This window comes from Ornithorhynchus anatinus, chromosome 4, assembly GCF_004115215.2.
Source record: "Ornithorhynchus anatinus isolate Pmale09 chromosome 4, mOrnAna1.pri.v4, whole genome shotgun sequence".
NCBI classification, from domain to species: Eukaryota; Metazoa; Chordata; class Mammalia; order Monotremata; family Ornithorhynchidae; genus Ornithorhynchus; species Ornithorhynchus anatinus.
In genome coordinates, this window is record NC_041731.1 from 110601359 (window position 1) to 110622257 (window position 20899).

The window sequence follows — 20899 nt, forward strand, 5'->3', positions numbered from 1 at the left end:
AAAGGGGGGATGGCAGAGGGAGTAGAGGGGGAAGAGGAGCTCAGTCTGGGAAGGCCTCTTGGAGGAGGTGATTTTTAAGTAAGGTTTTGAAGAGGGAAAGAGAATCAGTTTGGCGGAGGTGAGGAGGGAGGGCGTTCCGGGACCGCGGGAGGACGTGACCCAGGGGTCGATGGCGGGATAGGCGAGACCGAGGGACGGTGAGGAGGTGGGTGGCAGAGGAGCGGAGCGTGCGGGGTGGGCGGTAGAAAGAGAGAAGGGAGGAGAGGTAGGAAGGGGCAAGGTGATGGAGAGCCTTGAAGCCTAGAGTGAGTTTTTGTTTGGAGCGGAGGTCGATAGGCAACCACTGGAGTTGTTTAAGAAGGGGAGTGACATGCCCAGATCGTTTCTGCAGGAAGATGAGCCGGGCAGCGGAGTGAAGAATAGACCGGAGCGGGGCGAGAGAGGAGGAAGGGAGGTCAGAGAGAAGGCTGACACAGTAGTCTAGCCGGGATATAACGAGAGCCCGTAATAGTAAGGTAGCCGTTTGGGTGGAGAGGAAAGGGCGGATCTTGGCGATATTGTAGAGGTGAAACCGGCAGGTCTTGGTAACGGATAGGATGTGTGGGGTGAACGAGAGGGACGAGTCAAGGATGACACCGAGATTGCGGGCCTGCGGGACGGGAAGGATGGTCGTGCCATCCACGGTGATAGAGAAGTCTGGGAGCGGACCGGGCTTGGGAGGGAAGATGAGGAGCTCAGTCTTGCTCATGTTGAGTTTTAGGTGGCGGGCCGACATCCAGGTGGAGACGTCCCGGAGGCAGGAGGAGATGCGAGCCTGAAGGGAGGGGGAGAGGACAGGGGCGGAGATGTAGATCTGCGTGTCATCTGCGTAGAGATGGTAGTCAAAGCCGTGAGAGCGGATGAGTTCACCGAGGGAGTGAGTGTAAATGGAGAACAGAAGAGGGCCAAGAACTGACCCTTGAGGAACTCCAACAGTTAAAGGATGGGAGGGGGAGGAGGCTCCGGCGTAGGAGACCGAGAATGATCGGCCAGAGAGGTAAGAGGAGAACCAGGAGAGGACAGAGTCCGTGAAGCCAAGGTGAGATAAGGTATGGAGGAGGAGGGGATGGTCGACAGTGTCAAAGGCAGCAGAGAGGTCAAGGAGGATCAGAATGGAGTAGGAGCCATTGGATTTGGCAAGAAGGAGGTCATGGGTGACCTTAGAGAGAGCAGTCTCGGTAGAGTGGAGGGGACGGAAGCCAGATTGGAGGGGGTCTAGGAGAGAATGGGAGTTAAGGAATTCTAGGCATCGATTGTAGATGACTCGTTCTAAGATTTTGGAAAGGAAGGGTAGTAGGGAGATAGGACGATAGCTCTCTCCCATGCCACTGCTGCTCAGCATGGGCGAGTTTTGACTTGTAGCAGATTGCCTTCTACTTGCTAACTACTGCCCAAGCTAGAAATGGAATGGGTAGGCCTCTGCTTGACTGTCCCTCCTGTAGATGAGACTGGTAGAGTATTGGAAACTCTCTAGGTAAGATCCCGAGAGCGGACACTCTGACTATAAGCCTGGTTATTAGGCTATTGGTAGCTAACTTCTCCCCCTCTAGGATGTAAGCTTCTGGTGGACAGGAACCATGTCTACCAACTCTGTTGTAATGTAATAATAATAATAAATTGTGGCATTTATTAAACACTTCTTATGTGCCAAGCACTGTACTAAGTGCTTAGTTAAATACAAGATAATCAGGTCCCACATGGGATTCACAGTTTAAGTAGGATAGAAGACTTGTACAGGGTCACACTGCAGGTTAGTGACTTTACTTTCCCAAGTGCTTAGTACAGTGCTCTGCACATAGTAATCACTGTAAACACTCAATAAATACCACTGTTTGATTGAATGCACCAATGTAATTAACACTTCTGCAGACTTTGAAGAAGGATGTATTGAAAGGCAAAGGAAATAAAAGAATAAAAAAGAACTGCCCCAAACATATTTATCCTTATTTTGCTATGAATTTAACCTTTCTATGACTCAGTTTTTTTCATCTGTAAAATCCGAGGTAATAATGTCTGCCTCTAACTCACAGTGATGCTTTGAGGATAAAATGAGATAATAGATCTGAAACCGGTTTGGAAAAATAAAAGCACTATCCAAAAAATGTATGGTGATTTTAACCATTCCCCCCATTTTCCTTCCTGAAATATCTTTCACCATCTCCTTAAATCCCTTCAACATCCTATTCCTTCTATTACTCCTCAGAACTCTGGAGCTCCTGGAAAAGTCCCTCCTCACCTCCGCCAAACTGATTCTCTTTCCCTCTTCAAAACCCTACTTAAAAATCACCTCCTCCAAGAGGCGTTCCCAGACTGAGCTCCTCTCCCCCCTCTACTCCCTCTGCCATCCCCCCTTTACCTCTCCGCAGCTAAGGCCTCATTTTCCCCTTTTCCCTCTGCTCCTCCACCTCTCCCTTCCCATCCCCACAGCACTGTACTCGTCCGCTCAACTGTATATATTTTCATTACCCTATTTATTTTGTTAATGAATTGTACATCGCCTCGATTCTATTTAGTTGCTGTTGTTTTTACGAGATGTTCTTCCCCTTGACTCTATTTATTGCCATTGTTCTTGTCTGTCCGTCTCCCCCGATTAGACTGTAAGCCCGTCAAACGGCAGGGACTGTCTCTATCTGTTGCCGACTTGTTCATCCCAAGCGCTTAGTACAGTGCTCTGCACATAGTAAGCGCTCAATAAATACTATTGAATGAACTGAATGAAAAGAAGCATGAGACAACTAATTTAAGTAATGCATCGACAGAGAAATGAGCCAAAATGAATTTAATTGTCATGATCTAGTGGCTAGAGCACAGGCCTGGCAGTCCGAGAAGGTCATGGGTTCTAACTCCGACTCTGCCACTTGTCGGTTGTGTGATCTTGGGCAGTCACTTTACTTCTCGGTGCCTCAGTTAATTCATCTGTAAAGTGGGGTTTGAGACCATGAGCCCCATTTATGGCAGGGACTGTGTCTAACCTGATTTGCTTGCATCCACCTCAGCACTTAGTACAGTCCTGGCACATAGTAACCGCTTAACAAAGACCATAATTATTATTATCTACAACTCAGGAGAAGTGAAATAGACTAGTGGAATAGACTTGGGTTTAGCAGTTAGAAGTTGAAATCCTAGCTCTGCCACTTGCCTGTTGTGTGTTTTTGGTTTGTTTTTTTTGACAAATCACTTAATTTCTTTGTCTTGGTTGCTTCCTCTGTAAATTTTTTTATGGTACTTTTTAAGCACTTATTCTGTGCCAGACATTATACTGGATTTGATACAAGCACAGTGTATGTCCCATTTTACAGATGAGATAACTAAGGCACAGAGAAGTTAAGTGATTTGCCCAAGACCACACAGCAGACAAGTGGCAGATCTGGGATTAGAACCCAGATCCTCCTGACTCCCAGATCTCTGATCTTATCCACTAGGCCACACTGCTTCTCTAAAATGTAGTTGAAATACCTGTTCTTCCTTCCCTTTAGTCTGTGAACCCCATGTAGAACAGCATCTGGGTCTGACCTGACCTAACAAATACTATTATTATTGTTATTAATATTAATACTGTTTATTTCTTGGAGTTATTGTTAATGCCGTCATGGCACAGTAGCAGATTCTGGTTCTGGCAGGTATTATCGACTTGAAGTCATGAGGTAGAAATAGGATCTTTTACTCCCATTCTTTCCCAGGATAGGCTCCAACCTGCCCAAGAGATGCAGACAACAAAGGGATAATTGTTCTGCCACTTGTCAGCTGTGTGACTGTGGGCAAGTCACTTAACTTCTCTGTGCCTCAGTTCCCTCATCTGTAAAATGGGGATTAAGACTGTGAGCCCCACATGGGACAATCTGATTCCCCTGTGTTTACCCCAGTGCTTAGAACAGTGCTCTGCACATAGTAAGCGCTTAACAAATACCAACATTAATTGTTCTAATCCCACCTGTCCTCCATCCCTTGCTCTCTATGAATTCACCACATTTCTTCCAGTATAATCAGGAGACTTCGAACCTTCCTGAATAGATGCAGTAGTCCCCTAATCCTGTTCTGCTTTTTGCGCCCTCTGAATTAATCGATCATTCAGTCATATTTATCGAGGACTTACTGGGTGCAGAGCACTATCCTAAGAGCTTGGGAGAGTAGACTGTAAGCTCATTATGGGAGGGACTGTATTGCTAATTCTGTTGTATTATACTCTCCCAAGTGTTTAGTACAATGCTCTGCACATAGTAAAGTGCTCAGTAAATATAAATGATTGATTATAATACCACAGAGTTGGTAGAAATGTTTTCTGTCCACAAGGAATTTGGAGTGTAGAGTGGGCAGGCAGAGAGTAATATAAATAATGTACATAAGTGTTGTGGGGCAGAGGGTCAGGTGAACATCACGTGCTTGAAAGGTACAGATCCGTTCTCCCCCTCTAGACTGTGAGCTCCTTGAGGGCAGGGAAAATGTGTCTTCTAACTCTGTTATATTTGAATTCTCCCAAGCACTAAATATGCTCTGCATACAGAAAGTGCTCAATAAATTCAATTGATTGATTGATTGAACTAAGTGCATAAATGACACAGAAAGAAAGAGTGTGGGAAAAGAGGGCTGAATCAGGAAGCCCTCTCTATTCTTTCTCCTGTTTCAATCATTCATTTTGGGGACTTCTTGCCTCCAAGCCTTCATTCTACCTTTTCCAATCTTCTCAACTGACACTCCAAAGGGATATTATCCATTGTCAAAATGATGCAGAGAAAGGCAACTCAAATGATCAGGGGGTTGGAATAGCCTCTAAACTAAGATAGACTGAAGAAGTTGATATATGTTAGTGAGGAAAGATGAAAATGAAGAAGTAAATTACTGAATTCTACAATGTCATGGAGTGATGTGGAGTGAATACAGAATTGTTGTTCATTAAATCCCAGAACATTGAGGAAGTCTGGCCAGTAGTAGAATTTCTGGTAGTCCTATGAGGTTGTGTTCTCCTTTGTAGTTTCAGTGCTTCCACTGTCACACTGGGGAAATTTCTGTCAAAGGACAATGAATGTTTGAGTATTTTCATGGATGAAAGGTCAGTAGTGGATTATTAAAGGGAAAAGTAAGGAATGTTAATGAAACATCCTATATTATGAGGGTGGAGGTCACGCATCCTGTAGTCATTGTCAGAGGGAGAATTTTAGACTGACTTAATAAGTCATTTCTTAAGTAATTATATTTCTAAAGATTGAAGTGAAGCTGATAGAGCAAGAAGTCAGTTCCAACACTTTCAGCAGGGGCTTTAAACTCACAAGCAGTGCACTTTCTCTTTATTGTTCTTTTCTACTTCTCTCTCCTCTTGGGGTTTTATTTATTCCTCCCACTTTGGGTTCCTACATAAAATAAGAATGTCTGTTGTTCCTAAAGACTTGTGTTGAGGCTCAGGGTGTACAGTGTAACTATGGTTTTTCTTCACTTCCTTTTCAACCATTAATTCTCACAGTACTCTAAAAGAGCTGGACAACCCCAGCTCTTGTTTGATTTTTGTTTCTCCCACCTTGTTATTGTTGATGTATGACAATGAGTCTGGAAGGTGATTTATTTTACAATTTAATAGCACTCTGCTAGCCTTTAATCTCTAAAAAGCATCTGGTGAAACTGTCCAGTTCTGTTTCTTTTATCTTTATTATGCAATTCTGACACCCTGAATATTTTTAACCTGTGAAGGAATGAGACAAAGCAAATCTGTAGGAGAAAAGCATTTTGGAGTCTAGAAACTAATGACAAATACTCGGTGACAAGAATAATAAGGTTTCCAAAACAAGTCTCACCAGAGAAGTAAATTAGGCGGTGATTCCATTACCGGTGATCAATCTCTCCCATCTTTTGCACACTTGGGATGTTTCCAACATAGGACTTGAAACAAATAAGGATTCTAGCTTTTCTCTCTGTGAAAATACTTACTTTATTCAAATTAAGAATTTCTCTCTGACAAGAACTAATCTGCTTGAGCTGTCACTGTGCATTTTCTGTAATGCTTCAAGATATTCTGAAACAATATTGAATTACTGCTTCAAAATTAGTACCATAAGCAGTATACATTCTCACCATTAAGTATATAAAATCCCTTCTGAAAATGATGGACAAGAGTTGTGAAGTTTGAAAACTAGAAAATATCCTCCTGTTCTTTCGATTCATCCAAATGTCAATAAACAATGAAGGTCCAAGTGATGATTCAGCTCTTGCCCTACAAAATGACAGCAGATAATTTGGCTTTTGATGCTTGTTTGCTTTTTAGCATCAGTGTGCTGTGACTTCTATTGCCCTCTCATAGGTAGTCATACTTCCTCACCTTTACCTTTCCCGCTAACAAGAGTCATAGTTGTCAGACCAGTGGTTCCTCCATCCCAAGTTTCTGACTCAGACTACGGCACCTAACTGATATTCGGAGAAACAGGTGTCATGGTTGTTCTCCATGACAAATTACACCTGTCACAAAACTGTGCTGCTCCATGTAGGGCTGAGAGATAAATGTGGCCATTACAGCTGGCCCACTCCATCTGGTTCATGCAACTCTCACAATGGAAGTGAGATTTATCTATCCGATAAATCCGCAGCCCAGTTTAACCCCTCAAATTGATTATCTCTATAGAAAGGAATTAAATATGCTGCCTCTGGGAATGATGCCATTTTTCCACCTCTTATACACACGTGTAAAAATTCTCCAGTATTTGTTTCCAGAAGATTTCTCCCGAATTTTGGAGCCAAGAGCCACAATGGAAATTGATTTTAAAAAAACAAAAACAAATGTACTAAGGAACAGATGGGAGGCTTCAGGTTTGTTCTGCCCAAGACACCTCAAGCTGATCTCACTGTCAGCTGCCTCAATGCCCTTGTCTGTAAAATGGACTAAGGTGGGCTCAATTTGCATTTCAGAAGTCAATCAGTCAGTGATATTTATTGAGCACTTACTGCATGCAGAGCACTGTACTAAGCGCATGGGAAAAAACAGTATAATAGAGTTGGTAGACACAATCACTGACCTCAAGGAGTCTACAGGGGAGACAGACAAAAGAAACTGGGGGAAGAATGGAGTATTAGGATGTACATAGGTGCTGTGGGACTGGCGTGAGCATCAAAGTGCTTAAGGGGTACAGAACCAAGTCCATAGGTGATGCAGAAAATGAGGGCTTACTCAGGAAAGGTTTCTTGGAGAAGATGTGGTTTTAGGAGGGTTTTGAAGATGGGGAGACTGGTTGTCTGTCGGATTGGAAGTGGGAGGGATTTTCAGGCCAGAGGGAAGCGGTGGTTGAGGGGTCAAAGATGGACTAGAGGAGATCATCCCAACTGAAAGAATAAATGATGAATTTAGCTCCAAAGTCTCTGAATTTATAGGTGGGAATTCCCCCTCATCCTGCCATACTGCCACACAAGGAGGTTTCAATGTGAAGTACTTTAAGCTCTGTGGAAAAATGCAAATTTTATATTTATAATGGAACCTCTTCCTGCAGGTGATTTTGTAAAAAGAAATTGCTTATGGTGGTGGGCTGGATAGGCTAGTCGCCTCTTAAACTAAGTGGAAATCTCGAAAAGGCTCTAGAACAAGCAAACCGCTACCTTCTCCAAGACCCCTCCCCGGGAGGGAAAGATCTTTACATGACACATTAATCATCTTCCTGATGACATCAGCTGCAAAGCAACCAATTACAAGGAAGGGAATGGGCAAAGAAAGGTTAAAACAACAAATACCCGGAGACGGGAAACGAGGTCCCTGTCACCAGGAAGCTGGGTGTCCGAGCTATCTCAGATTGAAAGCAGAGTCAGACTTAAACTCAAAGGAAAAGAAAAAAAATGCAATCATTCAATTGTATTTATTGAGTGTTTACCATATGCAAAGCAAAAATCTAACTGGAAGCTGACAGCCAGCGAGCTTTCTGAGAAAGGGAGCCTAGGGATAGGGGAATTGGATCTTACTTCGGCTGCAGTGGTCAGAGAACTTTCTTGGGAGGGTGGTGGAGGTGAGTGGGCTTTCATGGAGGGTTGGGCTGCTAGACTGTCAGCCTGTTGTGAGCAGGGAATGTTCTGTTATATTGTTATATTGTACTCTCCCAAAGCACTCAGTACAGTCCTCTGCCCACAGTAAGTGCTCAATAAATACGACTGGATGACTGACTTCTACCTCCCTTCAACTCCTCAAAGCCCTGGAGCAGATGTTCCTCAATTTTTTTTTTCTTATAAGGATGATGGTATTTTCTGGAACTCAGTTCCAGAAGGTTCTGGCTTCGTTCTGGCTCCCCTTCTTCCACATTTGGAAGAAGTTAACACTTGGCCAAGGAGGGACTTTTGGAAAGCAGAACACAGGAGAAATCACCAAGGGAAATTTGGCTGTATTTTTGGTGGTTGAGAACCCTGGGCCAAAGGAGAGCAAGCATGTTAAACTAAATGTGGTATTTGTTAAATACTTATTATGTGCCAGGCACTGTACTAAGTGCTGGGGTATATAAAAGCAAATCGGGTAGGACACCGTCCCTGTCCCATGAGGGGTTCACGGTCTTAATCCCCATTTTATAGACGAGGTAACTGAAGCCCAGAGAAGTGAAGTGATTTGCCCAAGGTCATATAGTAGACAAGTGGTGGAGGCAGGATTAGAACTCATGACCTTCTGACTTTCTCCACTACACCTGCAGCTCAGTGTCTATTCCAGGATCTGGTTTCTGATTCCATCTTGGTGATACTTTCTAAACCAAGTAAATATAAAGTACTATTAAAACTTAAAGAGAGTGCCTGGGTATTTTGTATGCTGCCAACTTGTTGCTTTGAGAGGCTCACCATTATCAGGGAATAGGGAACCGCACTGGATATTAGCCCGGCCCCACAGCACTTGTGTATATGTGTATGTATTTATTATTCTATTTATTTTATTAATGATGCACATAGATCTATAATTATATTTATATGTATTGATGCTATTGATGCCTGTCCACTTGTTTTATTGTCTTCCCCCTTCTAGACTGTGAGCCTGTTGGGTTGGGATTGTCTTTATTGATTGCTAAATTGTATTTTCCAAGAGCTTAGTACAGTGCTCTGCATACAGTAAGTGCTCAATAAATACGATTGAATGAATGAATGAATGAGCCATCCCCTCCCAACCTTAGCAGCCAGCACATGGGGTCTTGCGCCACTCATTCAATCAATTGATCCATCAGTGGTATTTGATGAGCACTTACAGCATGCTTGGCTCTCTACTAAGGTTTCCCATGCCTTTCAGGGGGGTAAAATGTAAAATGTCATGGGAGAGAAGCAGCAATCTTCCAGCATATTCTTGGGGTGCACTAACTGCAAGCCCCAAATGTGCCCCACAGTGGCTGTAGAAGGCTGTTTACAGCAGGAGCTTGGTGTAAACCTGGGAACCTGTCCTCAAAAAGGGGAGAAGCTCACATTTCATTCATTTAATTGTAATTATTGAGTGCAAACTGTGTGAGAGCACTGTACTAAGCACTTAGAAAGTAATTCAGCAGTAAAGAGAGACAATCCCTGTCCACACATAATCTTTATTCTCCCCATTTCCTTCTCTCTGTTAGCTTCCTTGTGGGGTAGGTTAATATTTTATAAATAATAATACTTTTTAGGTGCTTATTATATGTCCAGCACTGTTTTAAGTGATGGGGGAGATACACGTTAATCAGTTTGGATACAGTCCATGTTCCATATAGGACTTACAGCATTAATCTCCACTTTACAGTTGAGGTAACTGAGGCACAGAGAGGTTAAGTAATTTGCCCAAGGTCACACAGCAGACAAGTGGCAGAGCTGGGATTCCATGAACCCCACATAGGAGAGGGACTCTGTCCAACCTGATTTGCTTATATCCACCCTAGTGCTTAGTACAGTGTCTGGCACATAGTAATTGTGGTAAGTGTAGAAACAGCATGGTGTAGTGGACAGAGCACGGGCCTCGGAGTCAGAAGATCATGGGTTCTAATTCCAACTCTGCCCCTACCTGCTGTGTGACCTTGGGCAAGTCACTTTACTTCTCTGTGCCTCAGTTACCTCATCTGTAAAATGGGACTGTGAGTCACACAGGCGACAGGGACTGTCTCCAACCTAATTTGCTTGTATCTACCCCAGGGCTTGGTACAGTGCCTTACACATACTAAGCACTTAGCAAATACCATAATTATTATTAAGTGATTAAATAAAATTTTTAAATTTTTTTTTTTTTAATTCAGAAGTGTTTTGAAGATAGGGCAAGCTGAGACCTGGCAGATTTGAAGCGGTATGGACTTCCAGACAGGAATAAGGGTGGTCTAGAAGCAGCATAGTCTAGTGGAATGAGCACAGGGTTCGGAGTCAGAGGACCTGGGTTCTAATCCCAGCTCTGTTGACTGCTTACTGGGTGTCCTTGAGGAAGTCATTTAACTTCTCTGTGCTTCAGTGCTCCTATTCTCCCTTCTATTTTGACTGTGAGTCCCATGTGGAACAGGGACTGTGTCCAACCTAATTAACTTGTACCTACCCCAGCACTTAAAATGGTGTTTAGCACATATTAAGTGCTTAAAATATGCCATTAAAAACTGGCTGTGAGCCAGGGAGCGGAGGTGGGAGAGTAGTGTGAGGGACAGTGGGTAGGTTGGAATTGGAGGAACATAATAATAATAATTACGGTATTTGTTAAGTGCTTACTATGTGCCAAGCACTATTCTAAGTGCTGGGGTAGATATAAGGTAATCAGTTTGTCCCACGTGGGACTCACAGTCTTAATTCCCCATTTTACAGATGAAGTAACTGAGGCACAGAGAAGTGAAGTGACTTGCCCAAGGTCATACAGCAGACAAGCGGTGGAGCCGGCATTAGAACCCATGACCTCTGACTCGCAAGCCCGGGCTCTCTCCACTAAGCCACACTGCTTCTCCAACTTGAAAGCTGGGAGGCGGTGGGAGGGGTGAAGATAAGTAGGGACGTTAGCTGATGGAGCCAAGCAGGAGTCTTTACTTGATGCAGAGATGAACTGGTGACTATTGGAAGCTTTTGTGTACATAACAACATTTTAGAAAAGAGAATTGGGCAGCAGAGTGAATTATGAGCTGGAGGGACAAAGACCAGGAAGGAGACTGATACAGTAATCCCAAAGTATTAATAGAGAAGGAAAGGCTGTTTCTCACTCCCTCACTGCAGCTCTGTCAACTTGGGAAGCAGCAGGGCCTAGTGGATAAAACACGAATCTCGGAGTCAGAACGCTTGGGTTCTAATAATAGTAATTACTGTTAATGTACTCCTTAATAATAATAATAATAATGTTGGTATTTGTTAAGCGCTTACTATGTGCAGAGCACTGTTCTGAGCGCTGGGGTAGACACAGGGGAATCAGGTTGTCCCACGTGGGGCTCGCAGTCTTCATCCCCATTTTACAGATGAGGGAACTGAGGCACAGAGAAGTTAAGTGACTTGCCCACAGTCACACAGCTGACAAGTGGCAGAGCTGGGATTCAAACTCATGACCTCTGACTCCAAAGCCCAGGCTCTTTCCACTGAGCCATGCTGCTTCTAACGCCAGGCACTCTTCTGGGATACAAGCAAATCGGGTTGGATGCAGTCCCTGTCCCACTAGGGCTCACAGTCTCATTCCCCATTTTCTAGATGAGGTAACTGAGGTACAGAGAAGTTAAGTGACTTATCCTCACACAGCAGACGAGTGGTGGAGCTGGGATTAGAACCCATGACCTTCTGACTCCCAGGCCCGTGCTCTATCCACTATGCCAGGCTGCTTTTCCTCTTCTTCTAATGCCAGCTCCACCATTATGCCTGCATTGTGACCATAAGCAAGTCACTTAACTTCTCTGAGCCTCAGTTTCCTCAACTTCAAGTGGAGATTTATCTGTTCTCCTTCCTATTTAGAGTATGAGGCCCTTGAGGGACCTGATTATCTTATACCTACTGCAGCATGGCTTAGTGGAAAGAGCATGGGCTTGGGAGTCAGAGATCTTGGGTTCTAATCCCGGCTCTGCCACTTGTCTGCTGTGTGACCTTGGGCAAGTCTGACTTAACTTCTCTGTGCCTCAGTTACCTCATCTGTAAAAATGGGGATTAAAAAAAATGTAAGCCCCACGTGGGACAATCTGATTACCCTGTATCTACCCTGGTGCTTAGAACAGTGCTCAGCACATAGTAAGCACTTAAATACCAAAATTTCTTTTTCAGCACTTAGTTCAGTGCTTGGTAAATAGTAAGAACTTAATAAATACCACAATTATTACTATTATTATTATGTGCTTGGAATGGTATCCTGCCCCAAATAAGCACTCAGTAAATACCACTGATGGATTGGCTGATTGAGGAGATGTGCGGAGGCGATGCCAAGCTGTTCCAGGAAAGAAGCAACAGCAGGCATTGATTTGTTTTGACCTTTATCAAACTGGCATCAATTTTCAGAGCCAGTGTGTGGATTCCACAGCTCTTGGACTGTTCACAGAGACACAATCCTTTTGTCTTATGCTTCACTGCCTGGTTTTTCTGATTCAGTGGCAGACGGTGTCTCCTTCAACTCTAATAGTCATTAGCTCAGTCAAGAGTGGTCCTGGGGAGCAGATGGAATGAAAATTTGGAATCTCCTCTCAGTCCGTCTCCTCCAGACAAAAGCCACCAGATTGTCCTGTTTTCCTGGGGAGGCTGCAAAAACTGGCCTCCATCACTAATTCTTGCATCAATCCTTTCCACTGCCTTCTTCCTCTTGCTGAGGCAAGAACTGATTGAAGGAAGAGTTTCACCTTATCCCAAAAGCTTAGCAATTAGTTAATTAAGGCACCTAAACTTTTATAGCTCTAATATGGCTAGTTGTTGTTCACCACTCTCCTGCCTCCAGTGAAAGAAACAAGTCCTTTCAATGGAAAAAGGAAATAAAATTGTTCTTTTGGGTGTTTTAGAGATAAACGTTTCCTACAGCAAACACATTTTAAGCCCCTAAATAGACCAGGACTGAAGATAGAAGGGCTGATAAGTTGTAGAGTGAACAATGACAATAATAATAATAATAATAATGTTGGTAGTTGTTAAGCGCTTACTATGTGCAGAGCACTGTTCTAAGCGCTGGGGTAGACACAGGGGAATCAGGTTGTCCCACGTGGGGCTCACAGTCTTAATCCCCATTTTACAGATGAGGTAACTGAGGCACAGAGAAGTTAAGTGACTTGCCCACAGTCACACAGCTGACAAGTGGCAGAGCTGGGATTCAAACTCATGACCTCTGACTCCAAAGCCCAGGCTCTTTCCACTGAGTCATGCTGCTTCTCTTTGCCATATGGTGTTTGTTAATGTCAAATATTTGCTAATGTCAAATATCTATTCATGTTTTGTAATTACCTGATGTCCTGTGCTGGGCAGCAGTGGCATGGGAGAGAGTCGAGGGCAGAGACTCATTTACTGCACGGAAGGAGGCAATGGTAAACCACTTGGTTTCTTGGCATATTTTTACCAAGAAAACTCTATGGATACACTACCAGAACGATTGCAGTTGGAAGTGGGGCGTTCTGGGAGAGATGTGTCTATGACGTTGCTATGGGTTGGACATGACTCAACAGCTTTAGACAACAACAATTATCTAAAGTAAATGGAGGATGTACTCTTAAAAAAAACACCCCAAAACTTGGTCAAGATTTGAGACTTAGCTACTTTTTAATAACAAGGTAAAATGTACTTTCACTGACATTCCTTCTGTTTCCTTAAATATATACATCCCTGAGGGTAGGGATATGTAGCTTGTACCTTGAGTTTAGAATTAACAATGAAAGTGCTCATTTTCTATTGGGCTTTCCTTGTCATGATTTCCCGTAATCATTATTCTGAATCTAAGCACTTAGATAAAGAATAATGTGAGCTGTTCCCTCCATTAACTTTCACTAGTTCTGAAATGAAGTGATGAGAGACGTGAGAGGATTTCTAAAGTTGCTTCTGGATAGCTCACATCACTGAAAGCAGCATTAGAGAATCAAAGGGACCCCTTCATCAGTTTGTTCTGGATCAAATTCATTTTAAGACTGCATCCAAAATACAATTTCTCATGCTGAAATTGTTTGCATTTGTGTGCAAAATGTTTTTAGTTGCAGAAAGAGTTACTGAAATATTTCATTGGTTTTTCTCAAATAGAAAATGTACTCCACTTGGCGACATTTCCCTTTGAAAGAAGAGCATAGTAAAGGGAAATGATGCAGAGAAATATGCAAATTCTTAGACAAAGAATTTCATTTTCATCTAAGAAATCCATATATCTAGTACATGTGTGGCAACCAGCTCCAAATAAATACTGATAAATGATTGCAAAGATGAGGAAAATGTAGAGCCCCAGACAACAGTGATGATATTCTTATTGTCTTCCTGACTATATAGTTGCCTGATACATTTTTCAGGAAAAAGGTTTTTAAAAAGTCACTTGATGGAAACCTGTTTTTCCACCGAGACTCCCTTGATATTTCACGAGTTCAGTTCTCACCCCAAGACTAGGAATTGCAGGGCTTCTAGAATAGGAGGGGAGAAAACTTAGTCCAACCTGGATTCTCTTCGTTGCCTGGACCAAGGAGATATTGTGGCTGCCCAGCTGCCAAAAGACAATAGCTCCTGGGAATATTTCTATAGAGATGTCTCGGGGAAAGCATGGAGAAAGCTACTAGCTGGTCTGGAAGCCTCCAGAGGGGGACAGGCGGATTTGCTCCAACCTACTTCATGGCAGAGAAATAATGCCGTTGATGCTTAGTGACAATGACTATCAATCAGTGGCATTTTTGGAGCACTTACTCTGTGCAGAGTACTGTACTAAATGCTTGGGAGATTGTAATTCAACAGAGTTGGTAGACAACCTACCTGCCCACAGTGAGCTAACAGTCTAGAGGGGAAGAGTGGATTTGGAAGGGGAGGTGAAATGAGCTGAAAACAGCTAAAATAAAAACCATTGGAAGCAAAATGAGATCTCGTATGAATTTAAAGCTCTTACCTGGTCTTCAAAGTAATACTCTGAGTCAGTCGTATCTGCAGAGTACATGGTCATATTGGGGTCAAGTTCACTCTGGCCTAAAACAGAAGACATTTAATTTAACTCCAGCTGAATATGGCTTTAGTGAAACATCACAGTCTAGAAGGAAGCAGCATGGCATAGTGGAAAGAGCTCGGGCCTGGGAGTCAGAAGGGTTCTAAACCCAGCTCCGCCACTTGCTTGCTGTGTGTCCTTGGTCGTCACTTAACTTCTCTGTACCTCAGTTACCTCATCTGTAAAATGGGAATTAAGACCGTGAGCCCCATGTGGGACAGGGAATGTGTCCAAACCGATTTGCTTGTATCCACCCCAGCGCTTAGTAGAGTGCCCGGCTCATAGTAAACTCTTAACAAATACCATAATTAAATGATTTTTATTATTATATTCTGAAATTTGGAAAACTGAGCAATAACTGCAGAGACTTTATAGCTATATAGGTAAGTACAAGAACAGGCAGAGATCTCATGAGAAAATGATTGTAGAAGAAAGGTCTGCTGTCATGATGAAAACCATTTAACTCTGAATTTAACTCTTCTGTTCCAATCCCTTCTGTAAATAGTGGGTTTGCATTTTTTCATTAAATAAGAGAAAATTGAAATGCTGCTTTGAGATCATCTCGCCATCATTTTTCTATTGCATTTTAGTCTTGTAGAGAGTGTTTCAAAGAACAATCCTAACCAGTTAGTTGACATATTACTAAAAATTATAAATTTTGAAATGTTAGTGGTAAAATCTAGGTAAAACATATAAAAGACCAGGTTTTTGGGATAATTATCATTTTAGACACTCCAGACAATCCACTGAGTGATCAGGTAATGATAGTCTATACAAAATGCACATCTCAGGGATTCCAATTCATTGATCAAATTTATTGGATGAATTTCCTTCTTCTCTTGTGACCTTTACTGTCCCTATAAATGTTGTAAAAATATCCTTAAATGTTCTTAGAGACAAGAAACAAAGCCACCCAAATCAGAGTGATTATACCAGTTCGATCAAAAGATCAAAAGAGGATTTAGCCCTCCAAACTACCTAACTTCAGGGAAACCAAGCTACACACAATTTACTACTTTTTTGCTCCACAAAGAATGTGTAGCATTTCAGATTTCATTAGATTCCTCATCTCCTAACCTCCAAAGACCAAACATAAATGACTAATGTTCATAACCTGTCTTCTGAAGTACAGCTGATTAATGCTCATTAAAAATCCTTCCCACTGGGAGCAAAGCATTACCTTCGGTAACTAGGCAGGAAGAGCACATTATGTTGTCTTTAAAAATTGCCACACAGGAGAGTCACAAACCATGGACACTTCACTGTAAGGGTATAATTCCTAGCACATTCTTACTTAGAGTTGGCTGAAGGCCAACATATTGTCCTGTAATGATGATATATTTTAAAGTAAGATTAGGTTCCCAAATCATTTTGTAAAAATATGATTCTTTTTAAGGTATTTATTAAGCACTTACTATGTTGGTATTTGTTAAGTGCTTACTATGTGCAGAGCACTGTTCTAAGCGCTGGGGTAGACACAGGGGAATCAGGTTGTCCCACGTGGGGCTCACAGTCTTAATCCCCATTTTACAGATGAGGGAACTGAGGCACAGAGAAGTTAAGTGACTTGCCCACAGTCACACAGCTGACAAGTGGCAGAGCTGGGATTCGAACTCATGAGCCCTGACTCCAAAGCCCATGCTCTTTCCACTGCACCACGCTGCTTCTCAAATGTGCCAAATACTTTTCTAAACTCTAGGTTAGATGAAAACTAATCAGGTTGGAAACAGCCCAGGTCCCACAGGGGGCTCCCTGTCTTAATCCCTATTTTGCAGATGAGGTAACTGAGGCTCAGAGAAGTGAAGTGATTTGTCCATGGTCACACAGTAGACAAGTGGCTGAGCTAGGATTAGAATTCAGATCCTTCTGACTCTTAGGCCTGCGCTGTACCTACTATGCATCACTGCTTTCCCAGAGGGTGCTGATTTCACAGTTCTCTCTCCTTCTAAACTTTATCTTGTTTTACAGAATTTGGGTTAACAATAATGCTGCATCTGTGATTTGTACAGAAAAAATAAGTACAAGTATCAGTTCTCTTCTTAAAGACGTTTAGCAAACAGATTCCACAAATTCCACCTGTAGCATTCCGGTATTCAATAAGCCTCCTCAGGAAGTTTCTGTCTTATTCTAACTTAAATCTTTCATGATGCAAATTATACCATTTCCTCTGGTCTTGTTCATGTGGATGAAGCCTTCTCTTCTTCTCCCCACTTACAGAACCTTTAGCCTTTCCCCGTGAAGATGCTGTTTCCCAAATCTTTAATCATTTAGGCTCATGTCTATCAACCTTCAGAAGCTTCACATTATTCTGAGTCTGTGGATCTTGCAAGTGGACAATCCCACAGGAGTAAGATGAGAGCTAAATGGGAAGGGGGTAATGGATTGTAGCTTCTTGGTGTTCCACTCTTAATTTCTGCATCACAGGATCATGTTGGCTTTTTTCACAACAACGTTACACAAAGAACCCACGTTCAGTCTGGGGAGGACCCTCTGACCCCCAGGTCTTTTTCTACCGCACTTATGCAGAGCTAATCATTTCCCATTTTCGCTGCTATATTGAAAAGTGTTTAACATGAGAATTAGTGTTTACCCCAAGCATACACAAAATAGCAAGTCAGCATTTTCATAATAACAGTAATAATAATAATGTTGATGATATTTGTTCAGTGCTTACTATGTGCCAATCACTGGGGTAGATACAAGGTTACCAGGTTGGATGCAGTCTCTGTCCCTCGTGGGGCTCAAAGTCTTAATCCCTACTTTCCAAATGAAGTAACAAGCCCAGAGAAGTGAAGTGACTTGCCCAAGTTCACACAGCAGACAGGTGGTAGAGCCAGATTTAGAACCCAGGTCCTTCTCCCAGGCCCATGCTCTATCCACTACGCCATGCTGCTTTTCAATTCCCCTGCCTGCATCCAAGTTTTAAGGTACTCAGTGATATTTTAATATATGCTGGTCATTGATAGGTATCCATGACATTTTGTTGAATGGCTACTGAGTGCAAGGCACTGTATAAAACATGTGGGAGAGAACAACAGAAGCAAGCTCTCTGTCCTCAAGTGGTTTACAGCTTCATGGGGAAGGGCCAACAGATCAAGAGCATTTGCCAGTAGTGGGACTAGGAGGATGAGCAAGGATAGAGTGAGAAAGAAAAAGTACAAATATATCAGGATGAAATAGTCTAACAAATAATTGACTATACAAATAAATATCTAAATGTACATAAGTGCTGAGAATAGGAATCAGTGAATGCATAGTATTTACTGAGTGCTTACTGAGTGTACAGCACTGTACTAAAAGCATAAAAACAGACTAAGCTCATCATGGGCAGGGAATATATCTGCCAACTCTGCTGTATTATACTCTCCCAAGCTCTTGGTAAGTGCACACAGTAAGTGCTCAATAAATATGATTGATTGATTAAGTTCTGATGCCATCAAGACATTGGGGATTCATCAGAAATGCTTCCTGGAGGAGCTGGATTTTAAGAGGGCTTTGAAGATTAGGAGAGTTATGATTTAGAGGACTTGGAGGGGAAAGGAATTAGTTCCTTACCAGGTGAAGGATGCGAACAAGGATACAGAGGCAGGAATGTCAGGAGCATGGTAGGATAGATGATGAGCCTAGGAGAGGAGAAGATTGCAAGCTAGAGCAAAGCAGATGAAGAGAGCTGATATATGAAGTGACATACAGGTGACTGTGAGGCTTTATTGATGTAGAGGGAAATGGACAGTAGCTAGTGGGAGTTTTCAAGGAGTGGAAAGATGCTCGTCGAGTACTGCTTCAGAAAGATGATCTGGACAGCAGTATGGACTGAAGTGGGGCATGACTGAAAGCAGAGACTCCTGTGAGGAGGCTGATATAGTTGTCTAACTGCTATTTGACAAGAGCTTTGACTAATTGGTAGTTGTCTGGAGTGAGAGGAAGGGAGTGGATTTGAAAAACATTATGGAGAAAAAAACAGTAGGGTTTAGCACTTCATCAAACATGTATGCCAAAAGACATTAAAGAGTCAAGAACGACACCAAGGTTGAAAGCTTCTGGACAGGGGATGGTGTTATTGACAGAGATGGGAATGAAGGGAGGGAGGGAAGTTGATATGTTCAGTTTTGGTCACCTGACCCTCCAAGTGGAGATGTCCTGGAGACAAGGAGTATATTAATACCTGCCTCCCCCTCTAAACTGTAAGCTCTCTGTGGGCAAGGAACATGTCTGTTATATTGTTAATGTACTCTCCCATGTGCTTAGTAGGGTAAGCGCTCAGTAAATGTGATGACTGACTAATGAAAGGTGAAAAGTGGGAGAAAGGTTGGGGATGTAGAGATAGACTTCTGATGTGTATATATATATATCTAATTATATTTATTTATATTAATGCTTTTGATGCCTGTTTACTTGTTTTGATGTCTGTCTCCCCCTTTCTAGACCATGAGCCTATGGTGGGCAGGGATTGTCTCTCTTTGTTGCTGAACTGTGCTTTCCAAACGATTAGTACAGTGCTCTGCACACAGTAAGTGCTCAGTAAATACGAGAGAATGAATGAATGAATAAAAATGATTGAAAGAATAAACGAATGAGTCACTTGAATGAAGTGGGAGCCGAAGTCTTGCAAAGCAGATGAACTCCAGGACATAGTGGAATGAGAAGAGTAGTGGTGCAGGATACTCACAGTTAAGGGTTGCGAGGTGGAAGAGGAGCCAGCAAATGAGATTGAGAAGGAGCAGTTAAAGAACTAAGAGGAGAATTAATCAATTGTACTTATTGAGTGCTTACTATAATAATTATGGTAATTATTAAGCACTTACTATGAGCCAGGCACTCTACTAAGCACTGGGGTGGATACAAGGTAATCAGGTTAGACTAGGTCCCTGTTGCATGTGGGGCTCACAGTCTCAATCCCCATTTTACAAATGAGGTAACTTAGGCCCAGAGAAGTGAAGTGACTTGCCCAGGGTCACAGAGCAGACAAGTAGCAGAACCGGAATTAGAAACCATGACCTTCTGACTCCCAGCCCCGTGCTCTATCCACTATGCCATGCTGCTTCTACTGTGTGCAGAGCACTGTACAAAACGTGTGGGAGAGTACAACACAACAGAAGTAGCAGACATGTTCCCTCCCCATAATGAGCTTATTTGCTGGAGGGGTAACAGGCATTAATTCAAATAAATGATTTATAATATATAATTTAAAGATATGTACGTAAGTGCTGTGGGGTTCGGGCTGGGGCAAATGTCACAGGGTCACAGATCCAAATGCACAGATGACGCGGAAGGGAGACTGAGCTGGGGAAAAGAGGGCTTAATCAGGGAAGGCCTCTAATTAAGTGAGTATGATGTTGGCAAAAGCATAATGTGAAATTGTTTGAGAAGGAAATGGTCCACGGCGTCTAAGATGGCCCAAAGATCAAGGATTAAGACAAACTAGAGTCCTTAAGAACTTGACTTTGAGGACTTCATTGGTGACTTTGAAGAAGTTTGCCTCATTGGAATGGAGACAGAAAGCTGACAAGCGGGTCAAAAAGAGAGAGCTGGTGGACAGGAAATGTAGGAAGTTGGGAGATACAGAGAAAGCAATCTGTAGTGCTAGAAAAGACATGGGCACAAATGAGCCTTTGGCAGCAATAGAATGAATAGGCACAATCAGTTCTGCCATAACATGCTTTCAATGTTCATTTTGGATAGAAAGCAATGACAGAACGAGGGAATGTCTTCTGTCAGTGTGCATCTGTCTGGGTTGGGCCCCGCACAGCGTCTGAAGAAACATGATGTCAGATACAGGGTGGAACTAAAATGAGACTTTCCTTAATTTGAGGTTCTTCAAGAATGTAACCCCTT

General features: G+C 42.7%; 1 protein-coding gene across 1 annotated transcript in view; it reads right to left on the reverse strand.

Annotated features, from left to right (window-relative positions):
• AK5 (adenylate kinase 5) overlaps positions 1-20899 on the reverse strand; it is a 291825-nt gene that overhangs the window by 90340 nt on the left and 180586 nt on the right. The window contains exon 8 of the mRNA XM_029063973.2: positions 14972-15048. Coding sequence (XP_028919806.1) covers positions 14972-15048 — 77 coding nt within the window. The remainder of the gene's footprint in view (positions 1-14971; positions 15049-20899) is intronic.